Source organism: Toxotes jaculatrix, chromosome 16 (assembly GCF_017976425.1).
Source record: "Toxotes jaculatrix isolate fToxJac2 chromosome 16, fToxJac2.pri, whole genome shotgun sequence".
In the NCBI taxonomy this organism is placed as follows: domain Eukaryota; kingdom Metazoa; phylum Chordata; class Actinopteri; family Toxotidae; genus Toxotes; species Toxotes jaculatrix.
In genome coordinates this window covers 19,185,701-19,210,410 of record NC_054409.1, presented here as the reverse complement: position 1 = coordinate 19,210,410, position 24,710 = coordinate 19,185,701, and the positions used below count along the sequence as shown (strand labels likewise).

The 24,710-nt window shown below is 42.6% G+C and overlaps 1 protein-coding gene across 4 annotated transcripts in view; it reads right to left on the bottom strand.

Moving 5' to 3' along the window:
• Positions 1-18: 18 nt before the first annotated feature.
• Positions 19-24,710, bottom strand: part of ptpn13 (protein tyrosine phosphatase non-receptor type 13) — a 40,470-nt gene continuing 15,778 nt past the window's right edge. For 2 of the 4 annotated variants that reach the window (XM_041058523.1, XM_041058524.1), the window contains exons 8-49: positions 19,831-19,923; positions 17,531-17,630; positions 16,334-16,547; positions 15,185-15,259; positions 14,895-15,066; positions 14,321-14,471; positions 14,078-14,216; positions 13,825-13,977; positions 13,416-13,598; positions 13,126-13,288; positions 11,877-12,312; positions 11,015-11,121; positions 10,686-10,739; positions 10,077-10,166; positions 9,806-9,913; positions 9,558-9,689; positions 8,949-9,427; positions 8,370-8,501; positions 7,289-7,382; positions 7,047-7,132; positions 6,783-6,951; positions 6,197-6,411; positions 5,982-6,080; positions 5,489-5,871; positions 5,234-5,393; positions 4,961-5,116; positions 4,502-4,673; positions 4,134-4,344; positions 3,879-3,964; positions 3,728-3,789; positions 3,335-3,490; positions 3,007-3,172; positions 2,792-2,884; positions 2,593-2,687; positions 2,445-2,500; positions 2,256-2,353; positions 1,870-2,018; positions 1,684-1,774; positions 1,183-1,520; positions 886-1,101; positions 728-790; positions 19-629 (exon numbers count right to left, since the gene is read on the bottom strand). In XM_041058523.1, the coding sequence (XP_040914457.1) occupies positions 552-629; positions 728-790; positions 886-1,101; positions 1,183-1,520; positions 1,684-1,774; positions 1,870-2,018; positions 2,256-2,353; positions 2,445-2,500; positions 2,593-2,687; positions 2,792-2,884; positions 3,007-3,172; positions 3,335-3,490; positions 3,728-3,789; positions 3,879-3,964; positions 4,134-4,344; positions 4,502-4,673; positions 4,961-5,116; positions 5,234-5,393; positions 5,489-5,871; positions 5,982-6,080; positions 6,197-6,411; positions 6,783-6,951; positions 7,047-7,132; positions 7,289-7,382; positions 8,370-8,501; positions 8,949-9,427; positions 9,558-9,689; positions 9,806-9,913; positions 10,077-10,166; positions 10,686-10,739; positions 11,015-11,121; positions 11,877-12,312; positions 13,126-13,288; positions 13,416-13,598; positions 13,825-13,977; positions 14,078-14,216; positions 14,321-14,471; positions 14,895-15,066; positions 15,185-15,259; positions 16,334-16,547; positions 17,531-17,630; positions 19,831-19,923 (6,473 nt within the window). In that variant the 3' untranslated portion in view covers positions 19-551. The remainder of the gene's footprint in view (positions 630-727; positions 791-885; positions 1,102-1,182; positions 1,521-1,683; positions 1,775-1,869; positions 2,019-2,255; positions 2,354-2,444; positions 2,501-2,592; positions 2,688-2,791; positions 2,885-3,006; positions 3,173-3,334; positions 3,491-3,727; positions 3,790-3,878; positions 3,965-4,133; positions 4,345-4,501; positions 4,674-4,960; positions 5,117-5,233; positions 5,394-5,488; positions 5,872-5,981; positions 6,081-6,196; positions 6,412-6,782; positions 6,952-7,046; positions 7,133-7,288; positions 7,383-8,369; positions 8,502-8,948; positions 9,428-9,557; positions 9,690-9,805; positions 9,914-10,076; positions 10,167-10,685; positions 10,740-11,014; positions 11,122-11,876; positions 12,313-13,125; positions 13,289-13,415; positions 13,599-13,824; positions 13,978-14,077; positions 14,217-14,320; positions 14,472-14,894; positions 15,067-15,184; positions 15,260-16,333; positions 16,548-17,530; positions 17,631-19,830; positions 19,924-24,710) is intronic. The other 2 variants (XM_041058525.1, XM_041058526.1) reach the window with 2 other exon arrangements.

Below are 24,710 nucleotides of genomic sequence, written 5' to 3'. Positions count from 1 at the left end.
ACTTTCCTCAACATAACATTTAAAATGTATCCAGTTTAATTTTCAGGAGATGAATATGTACACTTTTAATTTCATCATTTACCTCAGGCAGTGAGCAATTACTGTATAATAGATTTACAAAGCAAATACTGACATAGTATTCTGTCAAGGCATGTTCCAGCATCAAAATAGGATTCAAAATACACAAGTACAATTTTGTTCCACATAAAATACGAGATCATTGATCACTTTTATAATTATTTTAGAATATTCAAGAGAATCTGGAAAAAAAAACATTAGCATTCTCTTGTAGGTGACAACAGGAAATACAATCAGCAGTTCTCATAAATGCATTGAAAGGGAGTAGCAGCCAGAGAGAGAGAACTCAAAAAGCAAACATAAAAATATAGACTTCTTTAAAGGATTTACTCTCAAGGAACTGAATATTTTAAGGCATTTTAAAAACATGTAGTGTAATTTGGCAATTTCTGCCTGTGTCAACTCTGCATTTTTGTTTTGCTCTTGTGAAACGGTCACCCAGCCCCTTACACGACGACGATATGTGGTCTCTACTATCCTGAGATGTTTTCCTCTGCTTGAAGGCATCTGAGGACATAGAGGATCACTTGATAGCAGAAAATATACTGGTCCTGCAAAAGAGAGGGAGCATGTGTGAGAAAACATGTGACCAGATGTAGAGTTAAGACTTGTAATGTACTTAATGCTAAAAACCAACACTGAAAGTCACCTCTGTCTGGACCATTCCCTGTCTCTGAAGTCTCATGTTCCTTACGACATCTGAAATATCAAACTACAAAAAAAATACAAAGATTTGTAATCAAATAAGATACAGAAGCTTCCTTACTAATAACATGAGATAAACAAGATAAACACTGTAAAACTTACATCAGCATCTTTACTGATGAGACCCAGAACCACGTCTATACAGATGAGGGTTCCTGAACGACCAATGCCTGCACTGCAGTGTGTGATTATTGGCCCTGATTGATGAACGTGCCTCATGTAGGAAATAAATGTGAGCAGCTGCTCGGGTTGTGAGGGTGTTCCGTGGTCGGGCCATCCCGTGTAGTTCAGGTGAGTTACACGCTGGGTTTCATTGGTCTGAGGAGGAAATATACATATTAATAGTTCATGGATGTTTATATTATTATAAGAAAATGAAAAATCTATACATAAACGTACCTGGACATCTTTGACCTCAATGAGTCGGATGACAAAGTTGTCCAGATGTTGGTCTTTGATCAGCGTGATCTGTAGCCTGTCGTCCACCATCTCTGCTGTCCTCGGAGTGTCTGGCCAGTATCGCTGACATTTCACTTTGCCGCCCTCGACCTCTTGGGTCATCATGGCGATGACATTAGACTTCTGCTCCCAAACCATCTGCCAAAAGTCACCAAGAGTGGTGGGCAAGGGTCCCTGGCAGGCGATGTACATGAAGTTCTCATCCTTCACTGGCATGTTGATGAAGTTGGCGTTGATGTAGCCTCCATCTTTGCCCAGCACAACTCGAGTCGTGTCAACTAGAAGAGATGTGTACAGTATATGTGTAAAATCATATCTCAAATTAAGTCCAACATTTTGAGTATCCAGCTTTTAGATTGGATTTAGTGAAATTTACTGAAAAGCCTTCAAGTTTCCTTTTATGATTTAAATATAGACCAAGACATTTGTGACTTTTCTTACAGGGAACTATGTTCTTGTAGCGATTCTTCTTCTTGTTCTCCTTCGTCTGACCTATCAAACAGTCATCCAGTGGCTGGAGATTTTGAAGATTCTGTCAAGGAAGAAAACAGATGTTCATTAAAATCTCATTAATCACAATCACTTCACATGCAATGAAATTCACATGGATTCAAAGCAGATTCTCACTTCAAACTCCTGCAGCGGTACTTTCTGCTCCAGCAGCCCCCTCATCATGCGAACCACAGTGTTGAGCTTCGGTCCCGTGTACTGGCCGTCAGGGACCACTTTGACGAGGGGCAAAGAGGTCAGCTCTTCCTCTGTGATGATTGGCCCGTCTGGGAGAACATAAAAAAAAGAAGGAATTCAGAATTACAAAGGGAATGGCCCAGAAACTTAATGTTAGTATAGCATGAGAAACATGGAATTTAACACATCCCACATATATTTACTACACCATATAAATACCTAAACTAAGAAGGAAAAGAGGAACTGGTCTGTATATCAACCGTAGTCCATTTGCCCTCCCCTTTCATTTCAAATCCAGGTCCAAGTTCAGAGAAAGTCGATCTTACCATCTCTTGATCTGGAGTTCATGTTTTCAATAGGCAGTTCATCACTTCCCCATGTGATCTCATCTTCCTCTGGCTGTCCAGCGCTCATTTGCAGATAGCTGTTGATTTGAAAACACGAGCAATGAATAGATGTGGATGTATTCGTAACCCTAAATGTGATAGCTGTACATCCACAAAACAGAATCTTACTTTTCATTCCTTGGATCGTCAACACTGTCCTCTTGCCATTCCACTTTTCGGGAACTCTATGTAAAAAATTATTAACAAAGCAAAAAAAATATTAGGATATAATAAGTTTATAGTTTCATTCATCAAGTCTGGTGGGTTTGATTTGTACCTCAGGTGAGTCTTCAGGTAAAGAGGAGCCATCACAGTCTGTGTCCTCAGAAAGTTCTGCGCTGTGCTCTGTCTCTTTTTTCTGCTCTTCGTAGTCTGTTAAACAAGGAAAAGTAATCTAGTCTGTAAAGTTTACAATTTCTTTTATTCATAAGTTAATTCATTGTGTATTTTTTTTTAGCCTGTACTGAACGCTCTACCTATTGGTGGTATGGGAGGAGGGAGTCCACCAGACTTCAGCTCATCATGGGGAGTACACAGCTTAGTCTTCACGCCACTGTCCTCACTCAGATCTGAAAGCAACAGGGCAGATAACGTACAGTTTGATATGTATGCATTGTTCAAATGGGAGAAAACATTTATCAGGCGACCATCTCATATTCAAACATCTCATATTTTGCGTCGGCGATTGTACCTGTGTTTCCATTGCACTTGTCGGAGTTGATGGGTAGATACGCGAGGTATGTGTTTGGGTTCTGGTCTGGCGGTCTGGACACTATAAGATGTACCAGGCCTTTAGCTTTACGGATGGTGGTGACAGCTTTGGTGTGAGACACACCGGTCATTAGTTCTTCATTCACCTACAAGAAAACAACAGTCACTCTTAGTTTATTACAGTTCATAAATACAAAATAAAGGTTACTAGACTAAAGCTTTTCTATTTCCAGTACCTGAGTTAATAAGTTCATAGTGTGGGCAGACCTATTAAACCTTAAATTCAGGGCAGCAAATGTCAAACTCACTTTCAGCAGCCTGTCTCCCACTTGCAGCTTTCCTGAGGACTCTGCTATTCCTCCTGGTGTGATGGATTTGACAAAGATCCCCCGTTCCCCTCCGATCACCGAGAAACCCAGACCTCCAGACAGCGGCTTCTGCAGATCCAGCTTGATGATCTCCTCCTGCACATTCAACAAACAAACATCATCACCTTTAACTCATTACTCAGAACTAAGCAATACATGCTAACAGACATGCTAACATGCTTTGCCACTTTCACAGCAACTGTTTGGAGTTATATTCAGAAATAACAACAAATGCATCAGAAGAACAAGTTTTAATTCTAGTACATCAGAACATAATATAGAGCACAAAGAAAATACAGCAAGAAAATAAAAATAATGTTTCTTTAAACTTACCTCTAAAGGACAAAGTGCTGCGAGACACTCAGTATCTCTTGGATCTTCCCCTTTGAGAAATCCTTAAACAGAAAACAATGTTGGAATCATGTGCAAAATAAAAGACCTGATCAAAATGTCACAGGTGGCACTTTCAGGAGGTGAAACATACCATTCATGCTGGAGGAAACCTTGGGGCTAATGTTGTTGTTGAGAAAAGAGACACTTTTCTGCCCAGGAAAAACAGGCTTTCCATCCCTTTGAGCCAGAAGAAAAAAAAGAAGAAGAAGTTACTGAAATTATAGCACATACAGGATCTTGAGATAAAAATAGCCTTCTGTAATGCCGTTAAGATGAAAAACCAACACTGACTCGGCAGGAAAAATTCCATTTAGGCTGCACGTCATTCTCTGTTAGTGCAGATTACCTTGTGGCCTTAAGCGTGAGGTCGTCGAGGGAGAGCTCCAACAGTCTCGTGCTCTCACTGAGAGTCAGGTCCTGGGTGGGAGCACCGTTGATGTAGTGGATCAAATCAAGTGGTCTCAGGCTGCCTTCCTCGAAGGCCAGTGAACCTGGCAGGATGTCTTTCACAAACAAGACTCCATACACACTGTCACTACCACCGTCCAGTATCAAACCTGGGGATTGAAAGGGGGGGACAACAATTCACATGTGACTTAAAGCACTAATGCAACATCTGGAAATGTTTGCAAGACCAACAAACAATGGACATATGGCGCCTTTGTTTCAGACATGATAGAAAGGTTTTGTCATGTGACAAGGGCTGTTTCTTACCTAGTGGTTCTTCGTTGCCCTTGAAACAAATGTCAGGCAGTAAGTGGGCTTCAATGGCAGGCTTGGGGGGCTCCAGGATCCTGCCCACCACCAGGTCAACCACCCGAGGGGCAGCGCGCACAAGACTGACCACTTCAGTGTGGCCCATATTGCTCACATCTGTGCTGTTCACCTGTTAATAGAAAATAACAGATTCATTCATTATGGATTTAAAAGTGTAGTTTGACATTTTGGGAAACTGCTTTCTTGCCTAGAATTAGAAGATTGATACCACTCTCAAATATCTGTTTACTAAATATGGAGGAGGTGATTAGCTTAGAATAAAGATCATCAGTACCTCTAAATGTTATAATTTAACACAATAAATATTTTTGTTTATTATGAACTCTTTGGGTTGAAATAATGAACCCACAACATCTCATCTGTGACCAGAACAAGGGATTAGGGATGGGTTCGTACCATAATCATTCTGTCCCCGGGCCTGAGCCTTCCATCTCCTCTGGCTGGATCCTGGACGATGTCATGGATGTAACACCCATGATCATTACCTTTGGTGAGGGTGAAGCCCAAGCTGCCTTTGTCTGACTTCACCAAGGAGACCCTTAGCTCTACTTCCTAACAACAGAGAAGAAGTTGCGTTACTGGAATAAGTATTGATCTAAATAACCCCTACTTGGAAACTTTTAGATCACCAGCTGTCTATTCCAAGAACTTCTCTTTCTCAGGCCTTACCGGGACAAGCTCCTCTATGTCTTGTCCATTGCCGGACACGGTGAGGTTTAAGGGCAGAGGGAGTGGAGGAGGCAGTGGATCTGGGCTTGGGGCAGAGGGGGAAGACAGCATCGGCAGGGGGGGAGACTCCAGATCAGCTGTCACCGGGGATGAAGGATGCCTGTTGAAAAAACACCCCACAAAGACAATTTTATATGAGATATCAGAAAATATAATTAATGCTGATGGTATGACCATCCTTTTGACGCCGTTCACCTCTTGCTGAGGTCTGATCTTGTCATTGACAGGTTTGGGGAGTAGAAGGCTGAGTGGAGGGTGTCGTCCAGTTGACCAGTGCTGTCGTAGCGTCCCAGTCCCAGGTTGCTGCTTGGGGTCTGGTACACACTCCGCTCCCAAGTTTGCCTGCTGTGCTCCATGGTGCTCGGGCTGAAGGCTTCCTCTACCTCCTCATCCCCGTCCGTGCTGTCACTGTAGCTATTGTGTCGGCCGGGGGTTTTGAGGAGCAGCCTCTCCAGAGCCTCCTCCACCGCGCCCTGACTCCTCTTGCCCTGTGGAGCTGGAGGAGAGGTCGCCCGGGCTACACTCAGGCTGGGCTCTGCCTGGGCCTGCAGCTCCTTTCGGGGTGACGGCATGGGTGTCTGAGAGGAAATAAATAACTTTAAAAGTATGTTTTAAGCAACTAGCGGTGCTTAAAAGTTCCACCTAGTAGTAAGGGACAAGAAAAAAAGTGAATAATTCACTGACTCACCAAAGTTGAAGTGTCCATCTCCGGAAGAATACCGTGTTCAGGTCTGCAGAGGAGCAAAGTCACCTCCTGTCCTGTTCCTCGCAAGGCTGATATCACCTCCTGTGTACATGCAAGTTAGCAGACACACACAAACCCAAATAAATTCTACTATCAAACAACTTTATATCCATTTATACCAACTTGTGTTGCAGAAGAGAGGAAGATGTCTTACGTACATGTTGCGAGAGTCCTTTGAGCGGTGTTTGATTGACCCGGAGGATGACGTCACCCACGTTAATGCGACCGCTCTCTGCAGCTGGTTGACCAGGAAACAGCTTTTTAACTCGCACCATGCTGGAGCTGGGGGGTTCATCAGAGATGTTCTCCTCTCGGCTGAAACTGAAGCCCAGCCCTGACGTGTTCTTCAGCAGACACACCTCAAACACATTATCTGTGGGGACAAAGACAGACATTGGAAACTCCAACTGGCTGTAAGTAAAATGTGAATGTGTGGGGCAACAGTAAGCTACTGTGTTCATACAGAACAAAGGGTCTTAGTGTTAAAGAACATCTGACCTAAACAATCAGTGTTTTACTGCTTTATTTCCTCCTTGTGGTCCTTTTGTGAATATTTACAGAGGACTAGATGGACTCAATGGACAGTGTAGGGAAAGAGCAGTTTTGCAACCAAAATAAAAAGATACAATGAGCTAAAAACAGATCCACAGGCTATTGAGAAGCTTATTTCACACATTAAGGTTTTACTAATATATAACCAGGCTGCTTAAGAGCCCTTAATTGTGTAGCATTTTGTCGCCTCACCTTGTGTAACAAAGCTGTACTCTGGTTTTTCTTTGACCTCATGTGGTGGCTCTTTGTTCTTGGTCTGGTCTCGGTCACTGCTGGCACATGGTGGAGTGCACTGAGGTGTGAGGGGAGCATGGACACTGTCTGCGGGCGGATGACCCTTCTCCAGCAACAAGTGCACTGTCTGAGAAAGGAAATGATTCACTTAGCTTTACTGACCAGCTGGTGGCAAATGAACAGCTTGTCAGCAAGGTGCTCATGATAAATGCCATGCCTCACCTGCCCAGTGTCTCTCAGGGCGTCTACTGCTTGCTGATGAGTGGCTCCCTCCAGACTTTTTCCATTGACGGCCACAACACGGTCACCTAAGCATAGGAAAGACACGGAGTGGTTAAGACATAAAAAGAGTCTAAACACTTTTGTTTATTCCAATAATTAAAAATCTAATTTCTGCGTATATATATATATATATATATATATATATATATCACTGTTTGTAATATCAGTGTCAAGGCCGTTACCTTTCTGTATCCTTCCATCGAGCTCAGCTGCACCTTTCGGTATGATGGCTTTGACGTAGATGCCTCCATGTCGAACGGTTGTGTTGACTCCCCCCTAAGAAATGAACACAACTCTTAGTCTAGTCGGCCAGAGAAAACAGTTTATCATGTATTTTCTATGGGGGTTGATGGGAGGTGTGGAGGGTTTTTTCATTTGCTACATGATAAATGCTTCGTCTTCACTGTAGGTTCAGGTATTTTAGGTTCATTATAGCAGTTTGGTGACATGTTTTGTACACACATTTGTGGACCTTACCATAGATCAGTGTTTATTTAGATTCGGGTTTGTCCATGTGCACAATAACAACAAGTAAAACAGTAAGACAAAGCATTTATTATTTCACAGTTATGATTTAGTTGTAAATGAAAAAAATGCTCCACTGTGATGTTATTAAAACGGTTACCGAGAGGTTATATCTAAATGATCAGATATGATGTGAATTTCTATTCAGTGCCCATTTAGTTGTGATAGTCTTGATAATGAGTTTATTGTTAATGAAAGTGAATTTCATGGTCATTTCAGTGTTTGTTTTGCTAATGTAACACACCACTCCGTCAGTTATGATTCTGAACACAAATATCTGACAGCACTCAAGTGCACAGTCAAGTGATTTGTTATTGAGTGTTACTGCGTCTAAGAAGTAAATGAACCCATGCCGATCAATAAGGTGTTGAAAATCCGTTAAAAAGAAATTATATTAGTGGCACTCAAGTAAATCTCGCTAAAGTCAGCGGCAAACGTGTAGGCAGCTCAAAGAAAGGCCTCTAACCAGTGTTGTTTAAACTGTTTACGGTCCTTACTGTTAATGTTTTAAAGATAATATGTGACTTTATTATTATTATTTTTAATCCTTATAGATTAAAACATAAAAGGCAGGATGCAAAATTAGTCAGGTGGACAATATCCCCAAAAGAGCTTTTAGATCTGACTACACACAGCCTTATGAAAGCAAACCAAACCAAGCAACACATAAACACACACAGACAGACAGTGACAGTGAAATGAGGGGGAAAGGGGGCAAAACAAAGAGAGGGTGAAAACCTTGCCGAACAGTACCGTGACACTTATGCCCAGGCTGCTGTCTTTTTTGGACAGCTCAATGTCAAATAGTTCTCCTGGACGGAGACTACTGACCCCTGGGGCATTACCATTAAAATTTTCCATGATGTATTCCTGCAAACAGAGAACACGGTATTAAGTTGAATTATCACAAGCTGGAACATGCAGAGAAAAAGGGAGAGTGAGCAAGCTGAACTGGGTAACGCTGAGAAGAAACGAGCAGATAATACATTCAGGGAATAACATGCAGTATTCAGGCAGCAAAGTGCTTTGCATTGACATTGTAAATGAATGCAAAGGTTATACACAACAGGCAGTTAGTTGTGCCAAGCATCGGACAGGTAATTTGTAATGCTTGATCAAGGAAGAACCATTCTTATTCTAATCCATTAACAAAAGTTGATTTTTATTTTCTCCACCAGGATTTAAAAAAAAAAAAAAAAAAACCTTCTCAGAGTTTTGATTCACAAATCTCCTCAGCAGACAACTACTGTGTAGCATAATGTGTAAAAGCAAAGAACACATTTACACCAATGAATTCATTCAACACAAAGGCCGCACCTTTTTGACCTTGAGTTTCTCTTGACCACTGGAATAAGTCTCCTCATCCATGTCTGAATCGCCCCAGTCAGAGTGCTCGGAAACTTTGGGAGCTTCTGACACTTTAGCTTTTCTAGTTTTAGGTGGCAGAGCCGGTGGTGTAGGATCCAAACCCATGTTCGGTTCTGGTCTGTGATGCTGGGCACTGGATGCAGCTGCGGCAGTATTAGTAGCTCTTTCTAGGCACTGCTGAACTCCGTTAACAGGGGGTTGGCTGATTTTGGCGACGCTACTTGTCCTGGAGTCCTGAGAACTGATGTGCTGGTGGACTGGGGAGGAGGCAGCTGATGGTGTCCCAGCACTGTGGAGAGGAGGGCTGGGGCTTCCTGTTCCCGCACGCTCCTCTGACGAGGTATCAAAGTCTAGTTCTCGTCTCTGGACAGAATTAAGTGCCTTCAATGCAGACTTGGCCTGGTAGGGGACATAGCCTGAAGAAGATTCTGTTAAAACAAAGACCAAGCACAGGGATATTAGTTCACATGTAAGAGTAAACACTGGTGAAGGAATAAATATGAATAAAACAAAGAACAAAACAGGAATTTCACAACAGTCTCGTGTCCCTGCTTTTACCTTTGTAGAGCCTCTCTTTGGGCTGTGACACCACCAGAGTAACGTCATCAGGAGCATTTTGAAGGATATCAATCGTGGTGGCATGAGAGAGCCCTTCCAGGCTTACATCATTCACAGAGATCAGTCGGTCACCTGCATTACAACATTACAACTGTCTCACACACGGAAGACAAACAACTGGAGCAGACAGCAAAAGATACAATAAACTACCAATTTAAGAAGAAGAGGGCAGAAAAACGCAGGCCTACCAGGTTTGAGACAGCCGTTGACATCAGCAGGACCCCCGGGAGTGATGGAGCTAATGATGGTGCCAAGATCCATACGGCCAGAGTTCTCACCTCCTACAACCTGGAACCCTAGGGAGCACACACAAACACAAACAAATGTAAACACATAACCATAACTCAAACACAAGACACCACAGGAAGACACAAATGCTTTAAAAGCAATTTGATATTTCTCAACTCTGACAGCTGAAAAGTAGGTTATTATTTTAAGAAAATGCATATACACCCTTACCCAGGCCATATTTCACATCTTTCTTCAGGTTTACAGTTGTGATTTCTCTCTCTGGAGATGGTAAGGCATTGAGCTTCTTCTTGAGTGAATCTGTGAAATTCAAAGACACATGCTCTCTTACTTTTACTGGAACATACCCTAAATGTTACCCCAGTCATTTCTGACTGATGCATATTGTAGTGAAATTTTGTTAATTAATTTCTACAGTCGGCCACTCTGAGAGCATTAGTATCTCTACACTGTAATTATTAATCAGCCTAGGCAGGCATACAGTGTCGCTGACGGGCCCTTACTTTAGAGCTGTTGGCTAATGGGCCTGAAAAGACGGGCTAAGCTCGGATGAAAGGCAAGGTCATGAGTTCAGTGCTGAGCATGAAGCTATTAAATGGTGGGACTGAGGCCAGAGTTAAGTTCCACAGGCAGGCAGCACTGAGAGGACATAGACTCAATTTTGCATTATGTAACTGTGATTTAGGACTTTTTTTGGTTTGCATATCCGTACTTGGCTGCGCCACGAACAACATATGGTTCAACAGATTGACAGGGAGGATTAAGAGTGTTATAAAATGAGTGATGGTGGAGAGTGGCAGAAATGTCAGAAATACGTACCATTAACAGAGGCTGGGGTTGAAGGCGGGCCAGAGGAGCTGTGCATACTGACCCCTGGAACAGAACACAAGAGATGAGCAAGTCTGTGCTTTGGGCAGCTGCATGTCTGTCCCTCTGCCAATGTATAGGCAATAACACAGGGAAATGTTTAAAGAAAGATGCACTGTCATCAGCAATTAAAACGTGCAGCATTTGCTTACACAACGAGACCGTTTTATGTGAATATTAGCAGATTAGGTGAGTAGTCATTAGAATTTTCTCCTCTTTCCCAATGAAAGACTGCTTTCACTGCTTTTCACTCATCATTCTACACAGCTCAGCATCCTTACCTACAACATAAGCTTGCCCACTGTCCTCTATGGAAGAAGAGTCAGATTCTTTTTTGGACCTGCTGAGGCTCCAGGCTGGGCTGCTGTGGGACACTGTGCCAAATGACCTGAGAAGGAGAGAGCGAGTAAGAGATGATTTAGCCTGGGGAGGCAACTTTCCTCACTGAGTTGGGGGGGGGGGGGGGGGGGGGGCAGTGGAACCAAAAGGAAACTCTCTCTCACTCTGGTTCTTAATAATACTTAGGTCTGTTAGGTTTTGATGCACACACACAATCCTACTCCACTAAAAATCCCACGTTATCTGTAAAGCTGACACGAGAGGGAGCACCTGGCATAAAAACATGTTTGTTACTAATTAAAATGGGAACACCCACTGGTAGGTACAATCTTAGAAAAACACAAACACAGACACTAGGGCACTTTTGCACCCACACACACACACACACACACAGACCCCCAGAGGGTTAATTAGAAGCTACAGGCAGAGTTCTCTCTGTCTCTGTAGTGTCAGGTAGAGCTATAGTCCCAGTAACAAGTCTTCCCTTAGTAACCTTTGTCCTGAAGTGAGCTTGGAGACACTGAAAACTTTACAGAAGGACAACTAATATGCACAAGATCCCAGCGCCTCAACTAAGCTTAAAATAAGATTTTAAATGACTAATTAAAGGAGTAAAAATGCATAAATTTAGTCTGGTTCCACATACAGTTTGATGGATGAGAAAGTAATGACATACCCAAGAAGTAATGTCTGACATCTCCAACAACCACTGTAATTTTATTCAGCACCACTGTCTCACTTATACTGATGTATTTGGGAACCAATCTGGTTTTTGCTTGTGACATTTCACTTCTCTTGACTCACTTGTCCTGTTGGTGTGACAGGGAGTCTGTGTCTGAGCTGGCTCGCTGGTGTTGCTGGAATTGAGAGACCACTTGGCTGGGTTGTGGCTGACTCAGTCCGCCGTGCGACTGGCCGTGATATGACTTCGCCACTCGGTGCTCTGGAGACTCTGGCATCTGTCCAAGATTGTGGTGGGAGCGGCTCATTATCCGCGGATTGGTAATGACCGCGGAGGCCACTGGATTGTAACCTGGAAAGTGAGGCTCATCTTGGACTAATATTGGTCCAGATGGTGCTTTGTTGAGGGCAACCTCTGAGTACGAGATCCTCTTCAGGTGGTCTGGGTTAGAGCGCGTCGATAAGCTAGGGGCCAGGCTGCCTGAGCTCACTGTCCTCCCCACCGAGTCTCCACTAAGAGGGTCAACAGAATACTGTAGAATGCTCAGGGGGCAGTTCTCTGATTATCAGGAAGGAAATGCCAAACAGAAAATTACAGAATTGTTAGTAATAATTCATAATGACATGTTAATTTGTTAATTTAGCAAAACACAAAATTGAAAAAAAATAGTAGAGCAGGGAAATTCCAAAGAGCTGTTGATATGTGTCATTAACAGCCCTCAGGAGTCAGAAGTAATTACTGTCTAGATGGAAAAACAGGTACTGTCCTCTACACTGGTAAGTAAATCTCTTTATTTTCTGGAGATATCCATCTTAATAATCATAGCTAATGGTCTGGAGGACTGCTCTGGCCACTCTTCTTGGCAGTAATCAACTTAGTTATGACTTTTGTCTGAGCAATCTGGTGGGAATTCAGGCCGTGATGTAGACCAAGTAGATTTGTGGCTAAGAATAGTTGTGCAGAAATGAAACGTAAACACAGAGGTCAGAAAGGCCCCATGACGTTTGACGTAGGATGGCTCAAAGCTTTATTACTCATTTACAATTTTTATTGACCAATGTAAATATTGGTTTGTAAATTCAGCAATTATTACATGGGGTATATAAGAGAAATTTCATTTTTTGGCCAATGAGAAAAACTGACATTTTAAGAGAAGGAAATTAGTGGAAATTGGCTTTTATCTGGAGACAATGTCCAGCGTGGCTGACACATGGAGCTGACATTATCAGGAGGTTTGCCTTTTTCTGGACATGTCACTTTTGGATCCACTCTCAGTACTCTCAGTGATTATAAATGTATCTTCTTGCTGGCTAAATATTTCACATCTGCCTGAGCCTGAAGTCTTGTTAAGTTAAATTATGCATGTCCTACCCAGGTCCTGCAGCTCCTGGTTGTTTTGGCGGGCCTTCATCTGCAGGTGGAACTTGTGCTGATCAGAGCAGAGCTGCAGCAGATACTGACACGTCTTGTTGCTGTCTGTCTGGAACAGGTGCTTAATCCCATCTGACGTGTTCTGAAGGCAAATCTTCTTTTTCTTCAGGATGACAAGTTAAACATTTAAGTGAAGGTGTGGACTGACTAAGCTAATTTACACAGAATAAATTGAATTCACACTAGAGTGGCATAGTTTTATTTCTGATATTAAAGAGACAGGTACATACTGAAAAGGAAATCTTCTTTGTCTCCCTCCAGGGGAACCTTAGCACTGGAGTACGATTTCCGTTTAGGACTTCAAAGATGAGCACCCCCTTGGAGTAGACACCCAGCATGATGCCTGTTTGAGACCTCTTCTCAGGAAGCACCCGATGGAAATGGACTCCATACTCTGTCAGCCTCTGGCTCACCTTTAGGACAGCCAATACAGGGAGTCTTAAATTCTCAAAAACCCACATTATTGTGATAGAGGGTCATGTGGTTCACTGGAAACATTCATCATGTTCGTCACAAAATAAACAGTTCAGCTGCAAATTGCTACAAGACAGATAAGACGTGTTGCAATAATTGAGAATATTTCAGCACTTGCTCCATCTGTCCAAAACCATGACTCCTGTAAACTCTGGAGTTACTAACCTTGAGGAATTCAAACTCTGCCTCTGACTCAGATGCCCCGTAGTAGTTGCTGTGAAGCTTGGGCAGCTCCTCCTTGATGGTCGTGTGGTCCACCTTATCCAGGATGGACACTGGCAGGTAGTGCTCCAGTCTGAAATAGGTCTTCCCATGGAGCTGAGGCACAGAGGTAAACATTATTTCTAAGAAAATAACTAAAAACATTACTTAATCAAAACTGTTGTTAGCTGACTGATGTACTGTAGAAATTCGATACCTCAGGTTGGTAGTCGCTGAATTCAGCCTGCAGTGCCAGGGAAGCAAGTAGCAAGGCATTTTCTGTGTCACAGCGCATCCTCTCCTCCAAGATATCCTTCCTCAGCTGCAGGTAGTACTGATGTTTGGTCATAGCGTGCCTGTCATCCACAAGAAAAAAAATTAGGTTAAGTTACGATTAATTTGTAAAAAAAAAAACCCAAAAAACTCAAGGTTTCAGAGTAACACCAACACAGATACTTACTGTATGAGGTTGACATCATCAAGGAAGAATTTGATGCGTAAGAAAAGGTTAAAAGGCACATCAGATTTCTTCTTCTTAGGATCCTCCTTCCATCCCTCCGGGGCCACTTTGGAAAGTTTGGCATCGGGATCAACGAAGAAAAACTCATTTTCTGCGTGTGTGTTTCAGAGCGAAGAGGAATCAATCAGTGAAGTCAGGATGGAAAAGGCTTTACATTTTTAATGAGACATCAGGTGTATAAAATGGAAATATCATGAGCCTCTGCACAAAAAACTAATCAAACCACATCTAACACGCTCAACTTGTTATTGTATACTTTGCATTTAAGAAGGGAACATTTTCCCAAGAATAAATTTTGTGCTATTTCTTTCATGGCCAACATTGGATCCTTAGACTGTTCTCAGCGTATCTGAGAAACAGGGGAGAGCTAATGGTAAGGTAACTACATAACACAAGTAAATACACACTCACATCTGCAAAACATACAAGACTTTAACTCCCATAAGCCCTTGACACACACATGCACACACAAGCACCTGAAACCACAGACTTACACAGGAACAATATACTGTACCTCTGAGGTATGCAAGGCCGAAGAGATGGTGCTCCACAAGCCCGATGTGGGCAACCACCATATCAAGAACATCTTTACACACTGCCTTGATGTCACAGCTCAGCTCCAGTTTTTGGCCATTCAGCAGCACCACACCCACCTTCCTCTGCACTTCCTCCACCTTTCCACGTTTCTTGTGGGCAGAAAGAAAAAATGAGAGAGTGATGGATTATAAAGTTGAAATAAAGCAGGTTCTGTGACAACACCCATGAATGAATTGGCTGAAAAGGGGCATAAATTCACTTCCTCACCATTATTGAAGAGGGAACAGATAAAGCAACACAGGGTTCGCTGGCCATCTTCACAAACTCAGGCCCGTGGAAGTTCTGCCATTGGTGTAAAGATAAAAAGTAATTGTCACAGAGAAGCTTTTATTTTACCAAAATGTTAAGGGGTCATTCAACCTAAGCCTTCTTTTCATATACTTTTCTAATTATGACATTACTTTTTGTGAGTGTTGATCTATGATACAAAACGCCTGTGAACCATGTATATGACTAACTCACAAAACATTTAAATCACTTCTGTTCTTCATGGAAACCCTCACACAGAGGGTTCACACCTGCTTTAATGACTGCTTTCGTCACTAGATTACAATCACAACAATAGCTCATGTGATGCTTTTTTAGTGCTGCATCCTTGTTGGGTTTTTGCTGTGAAGTGTCACAAGCAGTGGAAGAGCAAGATTCCTTTGCTTCCGCTTGAAGAATGTTGTTTCACAAACTGGAAACCCCCACATCCAGAATTACATCAGTTTAAAATCACACACTACAGAAAATATGACTCACCTTTGCAAGTATAATTAAGCAAACAGGATTGATTTAAAGTATTTGAGGTTCACTGCTAACATCAGCACATTTATTATCATGTTTACCCCACATGTTAACACATTTTCGCAATTCGCGATAGTAGGTGGGATAAATCAGACCGTACCCAAAAATCCCACATGTCCCACAACCCCACTTACTTGTAATTACCATAGGGAGGCTGACATGAATTATGTTTCCCAGTCAGCAGTTTGTATTTACAGAACATCCAGTGAGCACAGCATCAACAACCTAGTTGCCAGTGAGATCATGCGAGTCAAAATTGTACTTCCATCATCAAATACTGCAATATGAACACGCTTCAACCAATAGATAGTCAGGCTCTGGATGCAGGGGGTTCCCACTGCAGACTGTGTGTTGATATGATGTCTTTTAACCACTTTGTGGAGTTGGCTGGATCATGTGTTTCTGTTTATGTGTGGTCTACATCTCCATAGTGACAAAGGAAGTTTTGTATATCAAAAGAATTAATGCTGATGAAGGAAAATAAGGCCCACAAAACAGAAATTATCCTCAAAGTTGACAACTTCATATAGATATCCTCAAGCCTGTTGAGTCATGAACTGTGCGCACCTTGGGTTTGCGGAGCGGCACAGAAGAGGTATAAAGTGGATCTCGAAGGTCGAGCATGGAAGTGCGAGATGGGGCCAGAGGGTCATCTGTGGGGTAGAGGTTGGCCCTGGACAGCCTGCTGGCCAGGTGGGCCTGGAGCCGCTGCACCTCCTCCTCCTGCTTCTGGAGGAGCAGCTCAGCTCCAATCAGACCTTCATCGGCCCCCTCATACTGCCTACAGGGAGAAGAGCAGAGGATTGTGGGTGTAGAAACAGTCTGATACTTTTGAAAAGCTGAATGGAAACAACTGTTATCTGCAGAAGTCAGCTGTGATGCCGTGTGGGATTTGTCTTTTGTTTACTTTTTTTTTTGTTCTTGTCATAACAGGAGGAAAAACAGCAAAGAGTGGGGGATATGCCAAACAAAATGCGTTTACACACAAAAGACACCAAATACTAGCTGAATGTTTTCCTCCAGCATCAGGGGAAAACAAGGGCTCTGCGATGGGACAGATTGAAAACGTGGTTTTTCTGTGAGCAGGCATAGCAACAGCAGGCAGTTCAGGACTGTAATGCCAGAGATTAGAGAGACAGAGATTGCTGAATGTGGATGTCACATTAGATAACCTCACTTGCGAAGCATGGGGCTGACCCTGTTGTGCCACAACAGCTGTGTGTGGCCCAGAGGAGCAAACAGGTCAGATTCATTGGTGGCTTCCTTGCTCTGTGGTGGTGGGGGGTTTCAGTGAAGGGGAACAAACAAGCAAGCATATACAAACCTGTTGATTCAACACATGTACACACCATGCGGTGGGGCAGGTGGTGAAATTTATGCAATAACATTTCCCACCCAAACTCAATCATCAAACTATTAAATCACATTTGCAAATGCCACATCAGTGCAGCCAGAAGCAAACACCTGGTTCAGTCACCACAGACGCTTAATCAACACTTTCTGAACAATGTTCAGATTTTTCCATATTCTTATCTAATTTTCATTTCCTAAAAAAGGGCGTGAATTAATTTTAGTAGAGTTTGATGGGTGCCATGTATGAAGACTGCTTTAGAATGAGAGTCTGCTGGGGTCTGCAACATCCATTGGGGGACTGATTCTATACGGAATAGCTGACTAGTACCAGTAGGTTTGGCTGCTCAGGGAGAAAACACAACACTGGTTCTGTTTGTCAAACAGCCACCTGTGTAGATTTGTGTACGTTACCTGTGCCTGTGTGTGTTGTGACTCGTCAGCGACAGGGCATCGTGTTCAGAGGTAAGTGCCAGCTGGGAGCCATACCGCCTCACCTCACTTGGTTTCTTAGCTGGAAGAGACATGGAAGTATGAGCTGTGCACAGAAACACAAAGGAGCATGTTTTGTTTTCACGTGTGCGCAATCAAAGGCCATCTTTCAGGTGCAGACACCCACACTGTGCTGCAAATTTACGTGCATGAACATGCATTGAAGGAGGTGGAGCAGTTACCGAAAAGCGAAATCAGGTCAAATCAACATCCACCACTGCATTAGCAGTATGTGTCAGAGAGAGTCAAGCATCCATCCAGTACATTAAAAAGCTTTTCCATGCCTTAGGAGTTAAGGCTAACTTTATGTTTCAGGTGAACAAAATTTAATTCATCTTTCTTTTTTGAAATATGTTCAATATATTTCTGCCTTTTCCAAATAAAACTGGCACATTCTCCACTAAAATTTTTAAACTCTTCACAGCTGTTGGAGCTCAGCGTCAAATTTTTGAACATGAAGACGCAGTTAAATGGAGTGTGGGTGTTGGGTAAGCTTGAGTAAATTTTCTTTTGACCTTTGCTAGCTCTGTCTCCCGCTCCACTGACAATTTTATCTATATTAATCTTCTAGTCACAGGTCTGAAATCGTTAGAAAAACAACAGCACATTCGAAACCAGATAAAACTGCCTACATGATTAAATATGTGTATGATTTCATATTATTAGCCTATTTTATCCTGAAGCTTACATAGTCCAGTTTCTACTGTGCGTGAGGTTCTGTTATGTTTGTATTTTCTGTAACTACATCATGCAAATTGGAAAAATCTCTACAGCAGTGACACATGGTTGCTGTGACAGACTGTCATGTGACCACAAGGATAAGATCGCACTGGCTGAAACGAGTTTATTTCTCTGGTTGTCTCAGCTCGCCCAAAAGGACAGGCTGAGTATGTCAGATATCCACAAGGTACCAAGGCAGAACTGCTGTGTTGAAAGGACCCCATTGAGGTGGTCTGGGAATCTGGTCAGAAAGCCAACTTGGGAGCTCCCTGGGAGGAACTGGAGGATGTTGTTTATAGATGTCTGGATAAATGGTGGCAACATAGAGGGATGAATGGAGGTTGAATCACAGCTGCTGACATGCTGTTCAAAAAATGCCACACGTAGCTCTGCTTTGACACCAGCAATTACAAAATGTCCACTCACAACTCATATGAAGCTCATTAACAGCCTGGATGCTTCGACATTTTCATTCTGGCAGTCTATGAACAGCAACCTACTATGGTACGCAGGGCTCACAGCTGATCCTGTGGTAGTTGCTGTGAGATTCAAGACTAATATAATCATCAACTCTAATGTTTCCTGGATCTAAAGCCACTAGAACGCCATGAAAGTGTATTAATGTACCCAACAGTGGCAAAGCACTTACAGCTGGAGAGACTGGAAGATACTATATGCATTGTCACAGTGATCTGAGATATTTACAGATACCAAAGTTGCTCTGTTTGGAACGACTGAATCTGAGCTGTTGTGCTGTTGAAACTTAACACTCGCCAAATGTTTCCCACACTATTCTGTTACTTAAGTCTTGTCTGTGTTTATTGCACAATTTCATTTTGCGCTGCAAGTGAAGGTGTGTTATCTTGTGCAATCCGACACAGCTAATGACGTGAGCTATTTCCACCAGCAGCACCAGGTGAGTCTCTGACAGCAGCTTTCTTTCCAGCGCTTCTTAGAATCCGGGCAGAGCAGTGCACCTCACGATTTCAAGCAGACAAAGTGTGCCCTGTATGGTTTGGCCTGTAAGACAGCGGGAAATCTGGCTTTGAGCAGAACAGACCACAGGAAGTGGTCAGTGGAGACAAAGAATAATTGATATCCTTTGCCAGTGGTTTTCGAGCCCAGGGTTTGCAGACCAGACTGCTGCTGGTCTTCCAGTTAAACTCACTCACCATTCCAGGTGTACATCAGTTCTTGATTAAATGACTAAAGTGAAGATCAGCAGGGCTCCAGATCCACAGAAACAGGAATGAAAACCATGTAGCCCCAGTGCTGCTACCTTATTTTTTCAGTTAACTGATTAATTTAATCTGTGGTGATAGGAATACTACAACTAGACTGGAATAGTTTTGTTTATTTCAAAAAAGGCCTGTTCCTAAAACAGTAACCTTTTGCTGAAAGTCTGAACACACACCAACCACTTCTACAATGTACATCTCCATAAAATAAATATATATATATATAATAGGGATGATGATAAAGGATTCAGAAGCTTCTGTTACCGTGTCTGTAGTCTGGATCTGAGGAGGTCACTGAGGGGCTTTCACTGGATGAACTGTAATCACTGTGGTACCTCTGGTGGGTGTGGACAGGGTCTGAGGGAAGAGAAAACCCATCAGCCTTGTTTTTAAAAATCATTAAATACAAACCATGCAGTAGTATACAAAAACGTCTGTGAAATGAGGAAATGCATCAAACACAACCTTCATGCACATTAGACAACCTAAAAATGGTGACATGGACTTGTTTGCTGTTTGTTTGTGAGGGATGTTAAAGCGGACCTGTTTATTCTTTAACATCACGCGACACAGAACTTTACAAAAAGCTGTATCAGTTTTCATAAGACTTGCAGAACGTGAACTGACAAGCTACTGTTTTCTTTTACAGGACTCTCTACTACAAATCCTACTTGGACCGATGGCAACCCCAAACCAGTCGAGTGAGACACACAAAGCAGGTATTAGTCATGCTGTTGGTAAATACTCCTAATGAAAGACATATGTAACTACACTGAAAAGCAGCTTTAGCACAAGTGTATGCAGGCACGCCTCCTGTCAGGTTAGAGAGGGCGTAATCTCTTGTCTTGCTTGACTGGGTGAACCACAGCAAGTACAGACCAGCTCACCACAATTATTTGCTTTTCTCAAAGCAGCGCTTCATAAACTCAATAATGAACTGAAATTCTGGCGCAACACAGGAAAAACAACACAAACAATACCCAGAGCGGGCTGAACCTTAACCTGATGCTCCATGTGTTCGGGTTGCTAAGTAGAACTTGAAAGTCCTGCTCCTCAGTATCAGCAGCATAGCTTGAATGAGTGGCATTCCCCAGTCATTGCTCAGGCATTTTAGGTCACAAAAGTTTCACAGCAGAACAGACTTCTCTTTGTAATGATGCCTGTCTTACATAAACATCATGAGTAAAAAAGCATTGCGACCCAGCATATACTACAATTTAACTAAGAAGGAGGACTGGTCACCCAAAGTAGTTTTCCATCCTCTGCTGGTTAGTGACTCATGGGTTCCACTGAAACCTTGCCATCTGAGTTAAAAGGTACATAGAGGAGAAGTTTCTTCTATGTATTTTACAACGATTGACCGTCTTAGCTTTACTCATGCCAATACAAAGACTTGCACATTTGCTAAAACATCCATATTGACACATGCATGCACAGATGCCCACACACATGCAGTCACCTGTCCTATACTGTCCACTACGCTGCTACATGTGCAGTTATGATGAGACCTAAAAGGTGAAGAGGATAATGCAGAAGAAAAACATCATGAAGCCCATTTCTGTCACAGCATGGCCCACCACCATCGACAGGATTTTTCACAAGTGGGTAAATAAGAACTGTTTATGATCTGATTAAAGCTCGGCAGGCAAGGCTAAGAGAAACAACATTTGTGAATTAAAGTGTACTCATTTTGGAAAAGAATATGAAAGACACGAAAATACAAGAAAATACACAGCGACATTCAATTTAAGCAACAGGGCAAATGCATTTACATCAAAACATGGCAATATGGCTTGTGTAGAAAATATGAGTTTTTGGTCAGTCGATGAGTGTCTAATATGGGAGTTGTTTGGTCACAATTAAGAGAGTGAATGAGCATATTTAGGGAAACATTTGATAAACCAGTCATCAGCATTTCACCACGACCTCAGAGCAAAAGGAGGAAAAAGAAATGGAGGGGGTCACGGCTAATTAGAGAGATTAACGGCGAGATCTGGCTGATAATGTGAATGTTTCACTGAGCGAGCGAGGGAGCAGAAGGGTTAGGCAGAGAGTGGCTCAGATAAACATGTACTGCATAGCTTCTCCTCAGTGCTCCTCCCCACTGACTGTGCTTGTTTATTTCCCAGGAACTATAAAATATTATAGAACAAATGAACATAAAGGATTAGTAGAATTCAGTCAATTCTTAGTCCCGTCTTCTTCCACCTTTAAGGAGTACAATCGGTAAGTGACAAATACACACACACATACAGTACATTCCCAAAAGACTTCAGTCTTCAGTTGTTTTTGTAGTAATTAAAAACTTTGTGTGAAGTTTAACAAACAGAAATACCAGGAGTTCAGTCATAGTTTAACGCCTCAACTTGCCTCAACTTACTTCAACTACAACTTCCTGCCTCAACTACTTTTCAGCTCTGTCACGTCTTTTTCTCAGAATAGGAAATCAGACATGCTTAATGGAAAGACAAGTCTGTACACATTTTCAGTGGAAAAGCATCATAATCAGGGAACAATTAAAGCAACATCTATTTATCTCTCTCCTCCCTTTACCTTATCTTCTCATTTCCTCTCATATGACCCTGTTTCTTCTTCCTCTCCTTCTGATTCCTCACAGGAACTGATACTTCTGCACCAGCTTTCTGTGAGTACACAAACAGTTTGTACAGTCTATGGCCTTTTAGGATGTTCCAGCTGAGAAGAGACACAAACTCAGACGATGAGGTTATTTAAAGCCTGGTGGTCCCAGGGGGAAAGGAGGAACTCCCTTTAAAGTGTAGGGTAAAATGGATAATAGCTTACAGAAACCCTCAACTTTCCCCAAAGTTAATATGACTCAGAGGAAATGAAAAACATACACTCTAGAGTTTGTGAAATTGCAATTTTAAGCACATGTAATGTAGAAAAAATAAAAATAAAATAAAACATACTACTGTGCAAATGTCTACCTAGAAAGACTCTAATCTTTCCTGATGCAGCCTTTGGAGTTAATGAACCGAAGTGTAATATAATTATGAAAATCTGGGGGTTGTACTTTTATGTGAACACCTCCCCTTCCCCTGGGGCAGCAGTGTTCTGTATTGTTGTCCAAGCTGGACCCGCCCCAGCTCAGAGCCACATGACCTGCTGCCAAGTGCCGGAAAAGTCCAATAACGTTAGGAATTCCCTCATCCGCTACGCATGACTCCAATTACAGTCTCTAGGTCTACAAGGAAAGTTCCTACTGATTGAAGCACCTTGGTACTAAAAATAGGAGGAGGGGCTGCGGAGGCATTGGGTTGAGACATAGGGGGACAAGGTATAAACATGCCCATGCACACACAGGCATGCACACACGACATTTAGTTATATTCATGTAATTCATATTCATTGAGCTGAACATATTTTGCAAATGCACACACACACACACACACAAAAGACAGAGAAGCAGTTGGGTGAAACCTGAGAGCACTGACCACTGCTGCGCCATTACTTTCCTGTAGAGAAGAACAGAAAAAAAGTGAGAGAAAAAGAAAGAAAAGGAGGTCTCTGCCAAGTAACACATCCACAAGGCCCCGCAAATGGTCTGTGCTCAATTAGGCCCCATTCATACTATAACAAAATAGCGCTGGGATGGAATACAAAAATATTTTGGCTCAGCCTTCATAGTCACTCTCAGTCAGTTTTGATGGGAGTAAACATTCCTTCGTGTCAGCATGGTGTCTGACATCAATCATGATTTAATATTAATTAGAGGCTACTGACACAATAAACAAACAAATATAATGCTCCCAATCTAATCTTCTCTGCATATCCACTTACATACAAACACGTTTTCATACACAAACACAGAGTGATGGGTGGGGGCAATAAACAGGGGCTACCCACCATTCTGATTTTCTTGCTCTGACACACTTGTTAGATCGAGAAGCTCGGCTCCTTTCTTCACACCATCGCATGAAATACGAAAAAAAAAAAAAAAGCCTAGCGCCCCTGATTACAATCAGCAAAAGGCAAAGGGGGAGGGAAGGAGAAGGCAGGAGTTGCTGGGGATAAAAAGCCACAGTCGAGGAAAAGAATGCGTGGTTGGTGGCTCGGTCAGCATTAAAAATAGCTGCCAGAAAAGCTGGGAGGCTGGAGGCTGGAGGGAGCTGCAGAGTGGTGAGTGTGGAGGAACAGTGAAAGGAGGAAAAGGAAGAAGAGGTAGAAGACAGTGGTTTATTATATGAAACCATTCATCCCTCATGCTCCTCCACTGTCCCCAGATGGCCAGCAGACCCATATGGCCACATGTGACTCATTGCATAAAACTTGCCTGCCTATGGAGACTTTACTAAGAATTCAATAAGCTCCCGAAGGAAAATTAAAGCTCTTGGGGCTGACTGCTGATGTGTTAAACAATTGTGTTGTGTGTGCTCCGTCTAATAGTGTGATTTTTTTGTGTGTGTTTTTTTTTTCAGTCTCTAAATACCTTGGGTGTATGTGTGTTCATTAACTATATCTGCATATACGTCTGCTTCTATCTGTGTGTTTACAACCATACGTCAAAAAAAAAAAGTATGTGAGGGACTTTGCTTTGCTTTATAGCATGTGTGACAGCAGCAGGCTAGAATTAAGCTGGCCTGTAATTAGAATCAGCCATTTGGAAACCTCTGTACCAGTGACTCATACATTCTGTCTAAACATTGCTGCCCAGCCACCACCAATGATACTCCATTCAAGCCAGCACCCAGCTCCCATCCCACATGGTAGTTACAGATGGACACACAACCTGCAACTAGTCCGGGTGTCTGTCTGCTCACGTCATCCCACCGATGTCACGTTTTCACCCCTCACATCAACACAGCTGAGGGCTCCCTGCAGTCTCTTCACCCACGCTGGTGTGCTTTTTTTTTTTTTTGCATGATGAATTCATTTCACCTCCCAGCTTGACATTTCTTATATATCTTAATAACACAGTCGAGACTTCAGAATGTTTTGCTTGAGATTCTCAGTCTCAGTCACAGACTACAGCCGGGAACTTCAGTGGGATTTTCCAGTTTGGAAATGTGGGTGACCCAGCAGATAACAAGCATATTCACCAAAAGTAGAAGCCCGAGAACTACATGTTCTGCCAAAGCACTGGCACCACACATTACAAAATAACAGCACGTGACCAAGCTCAG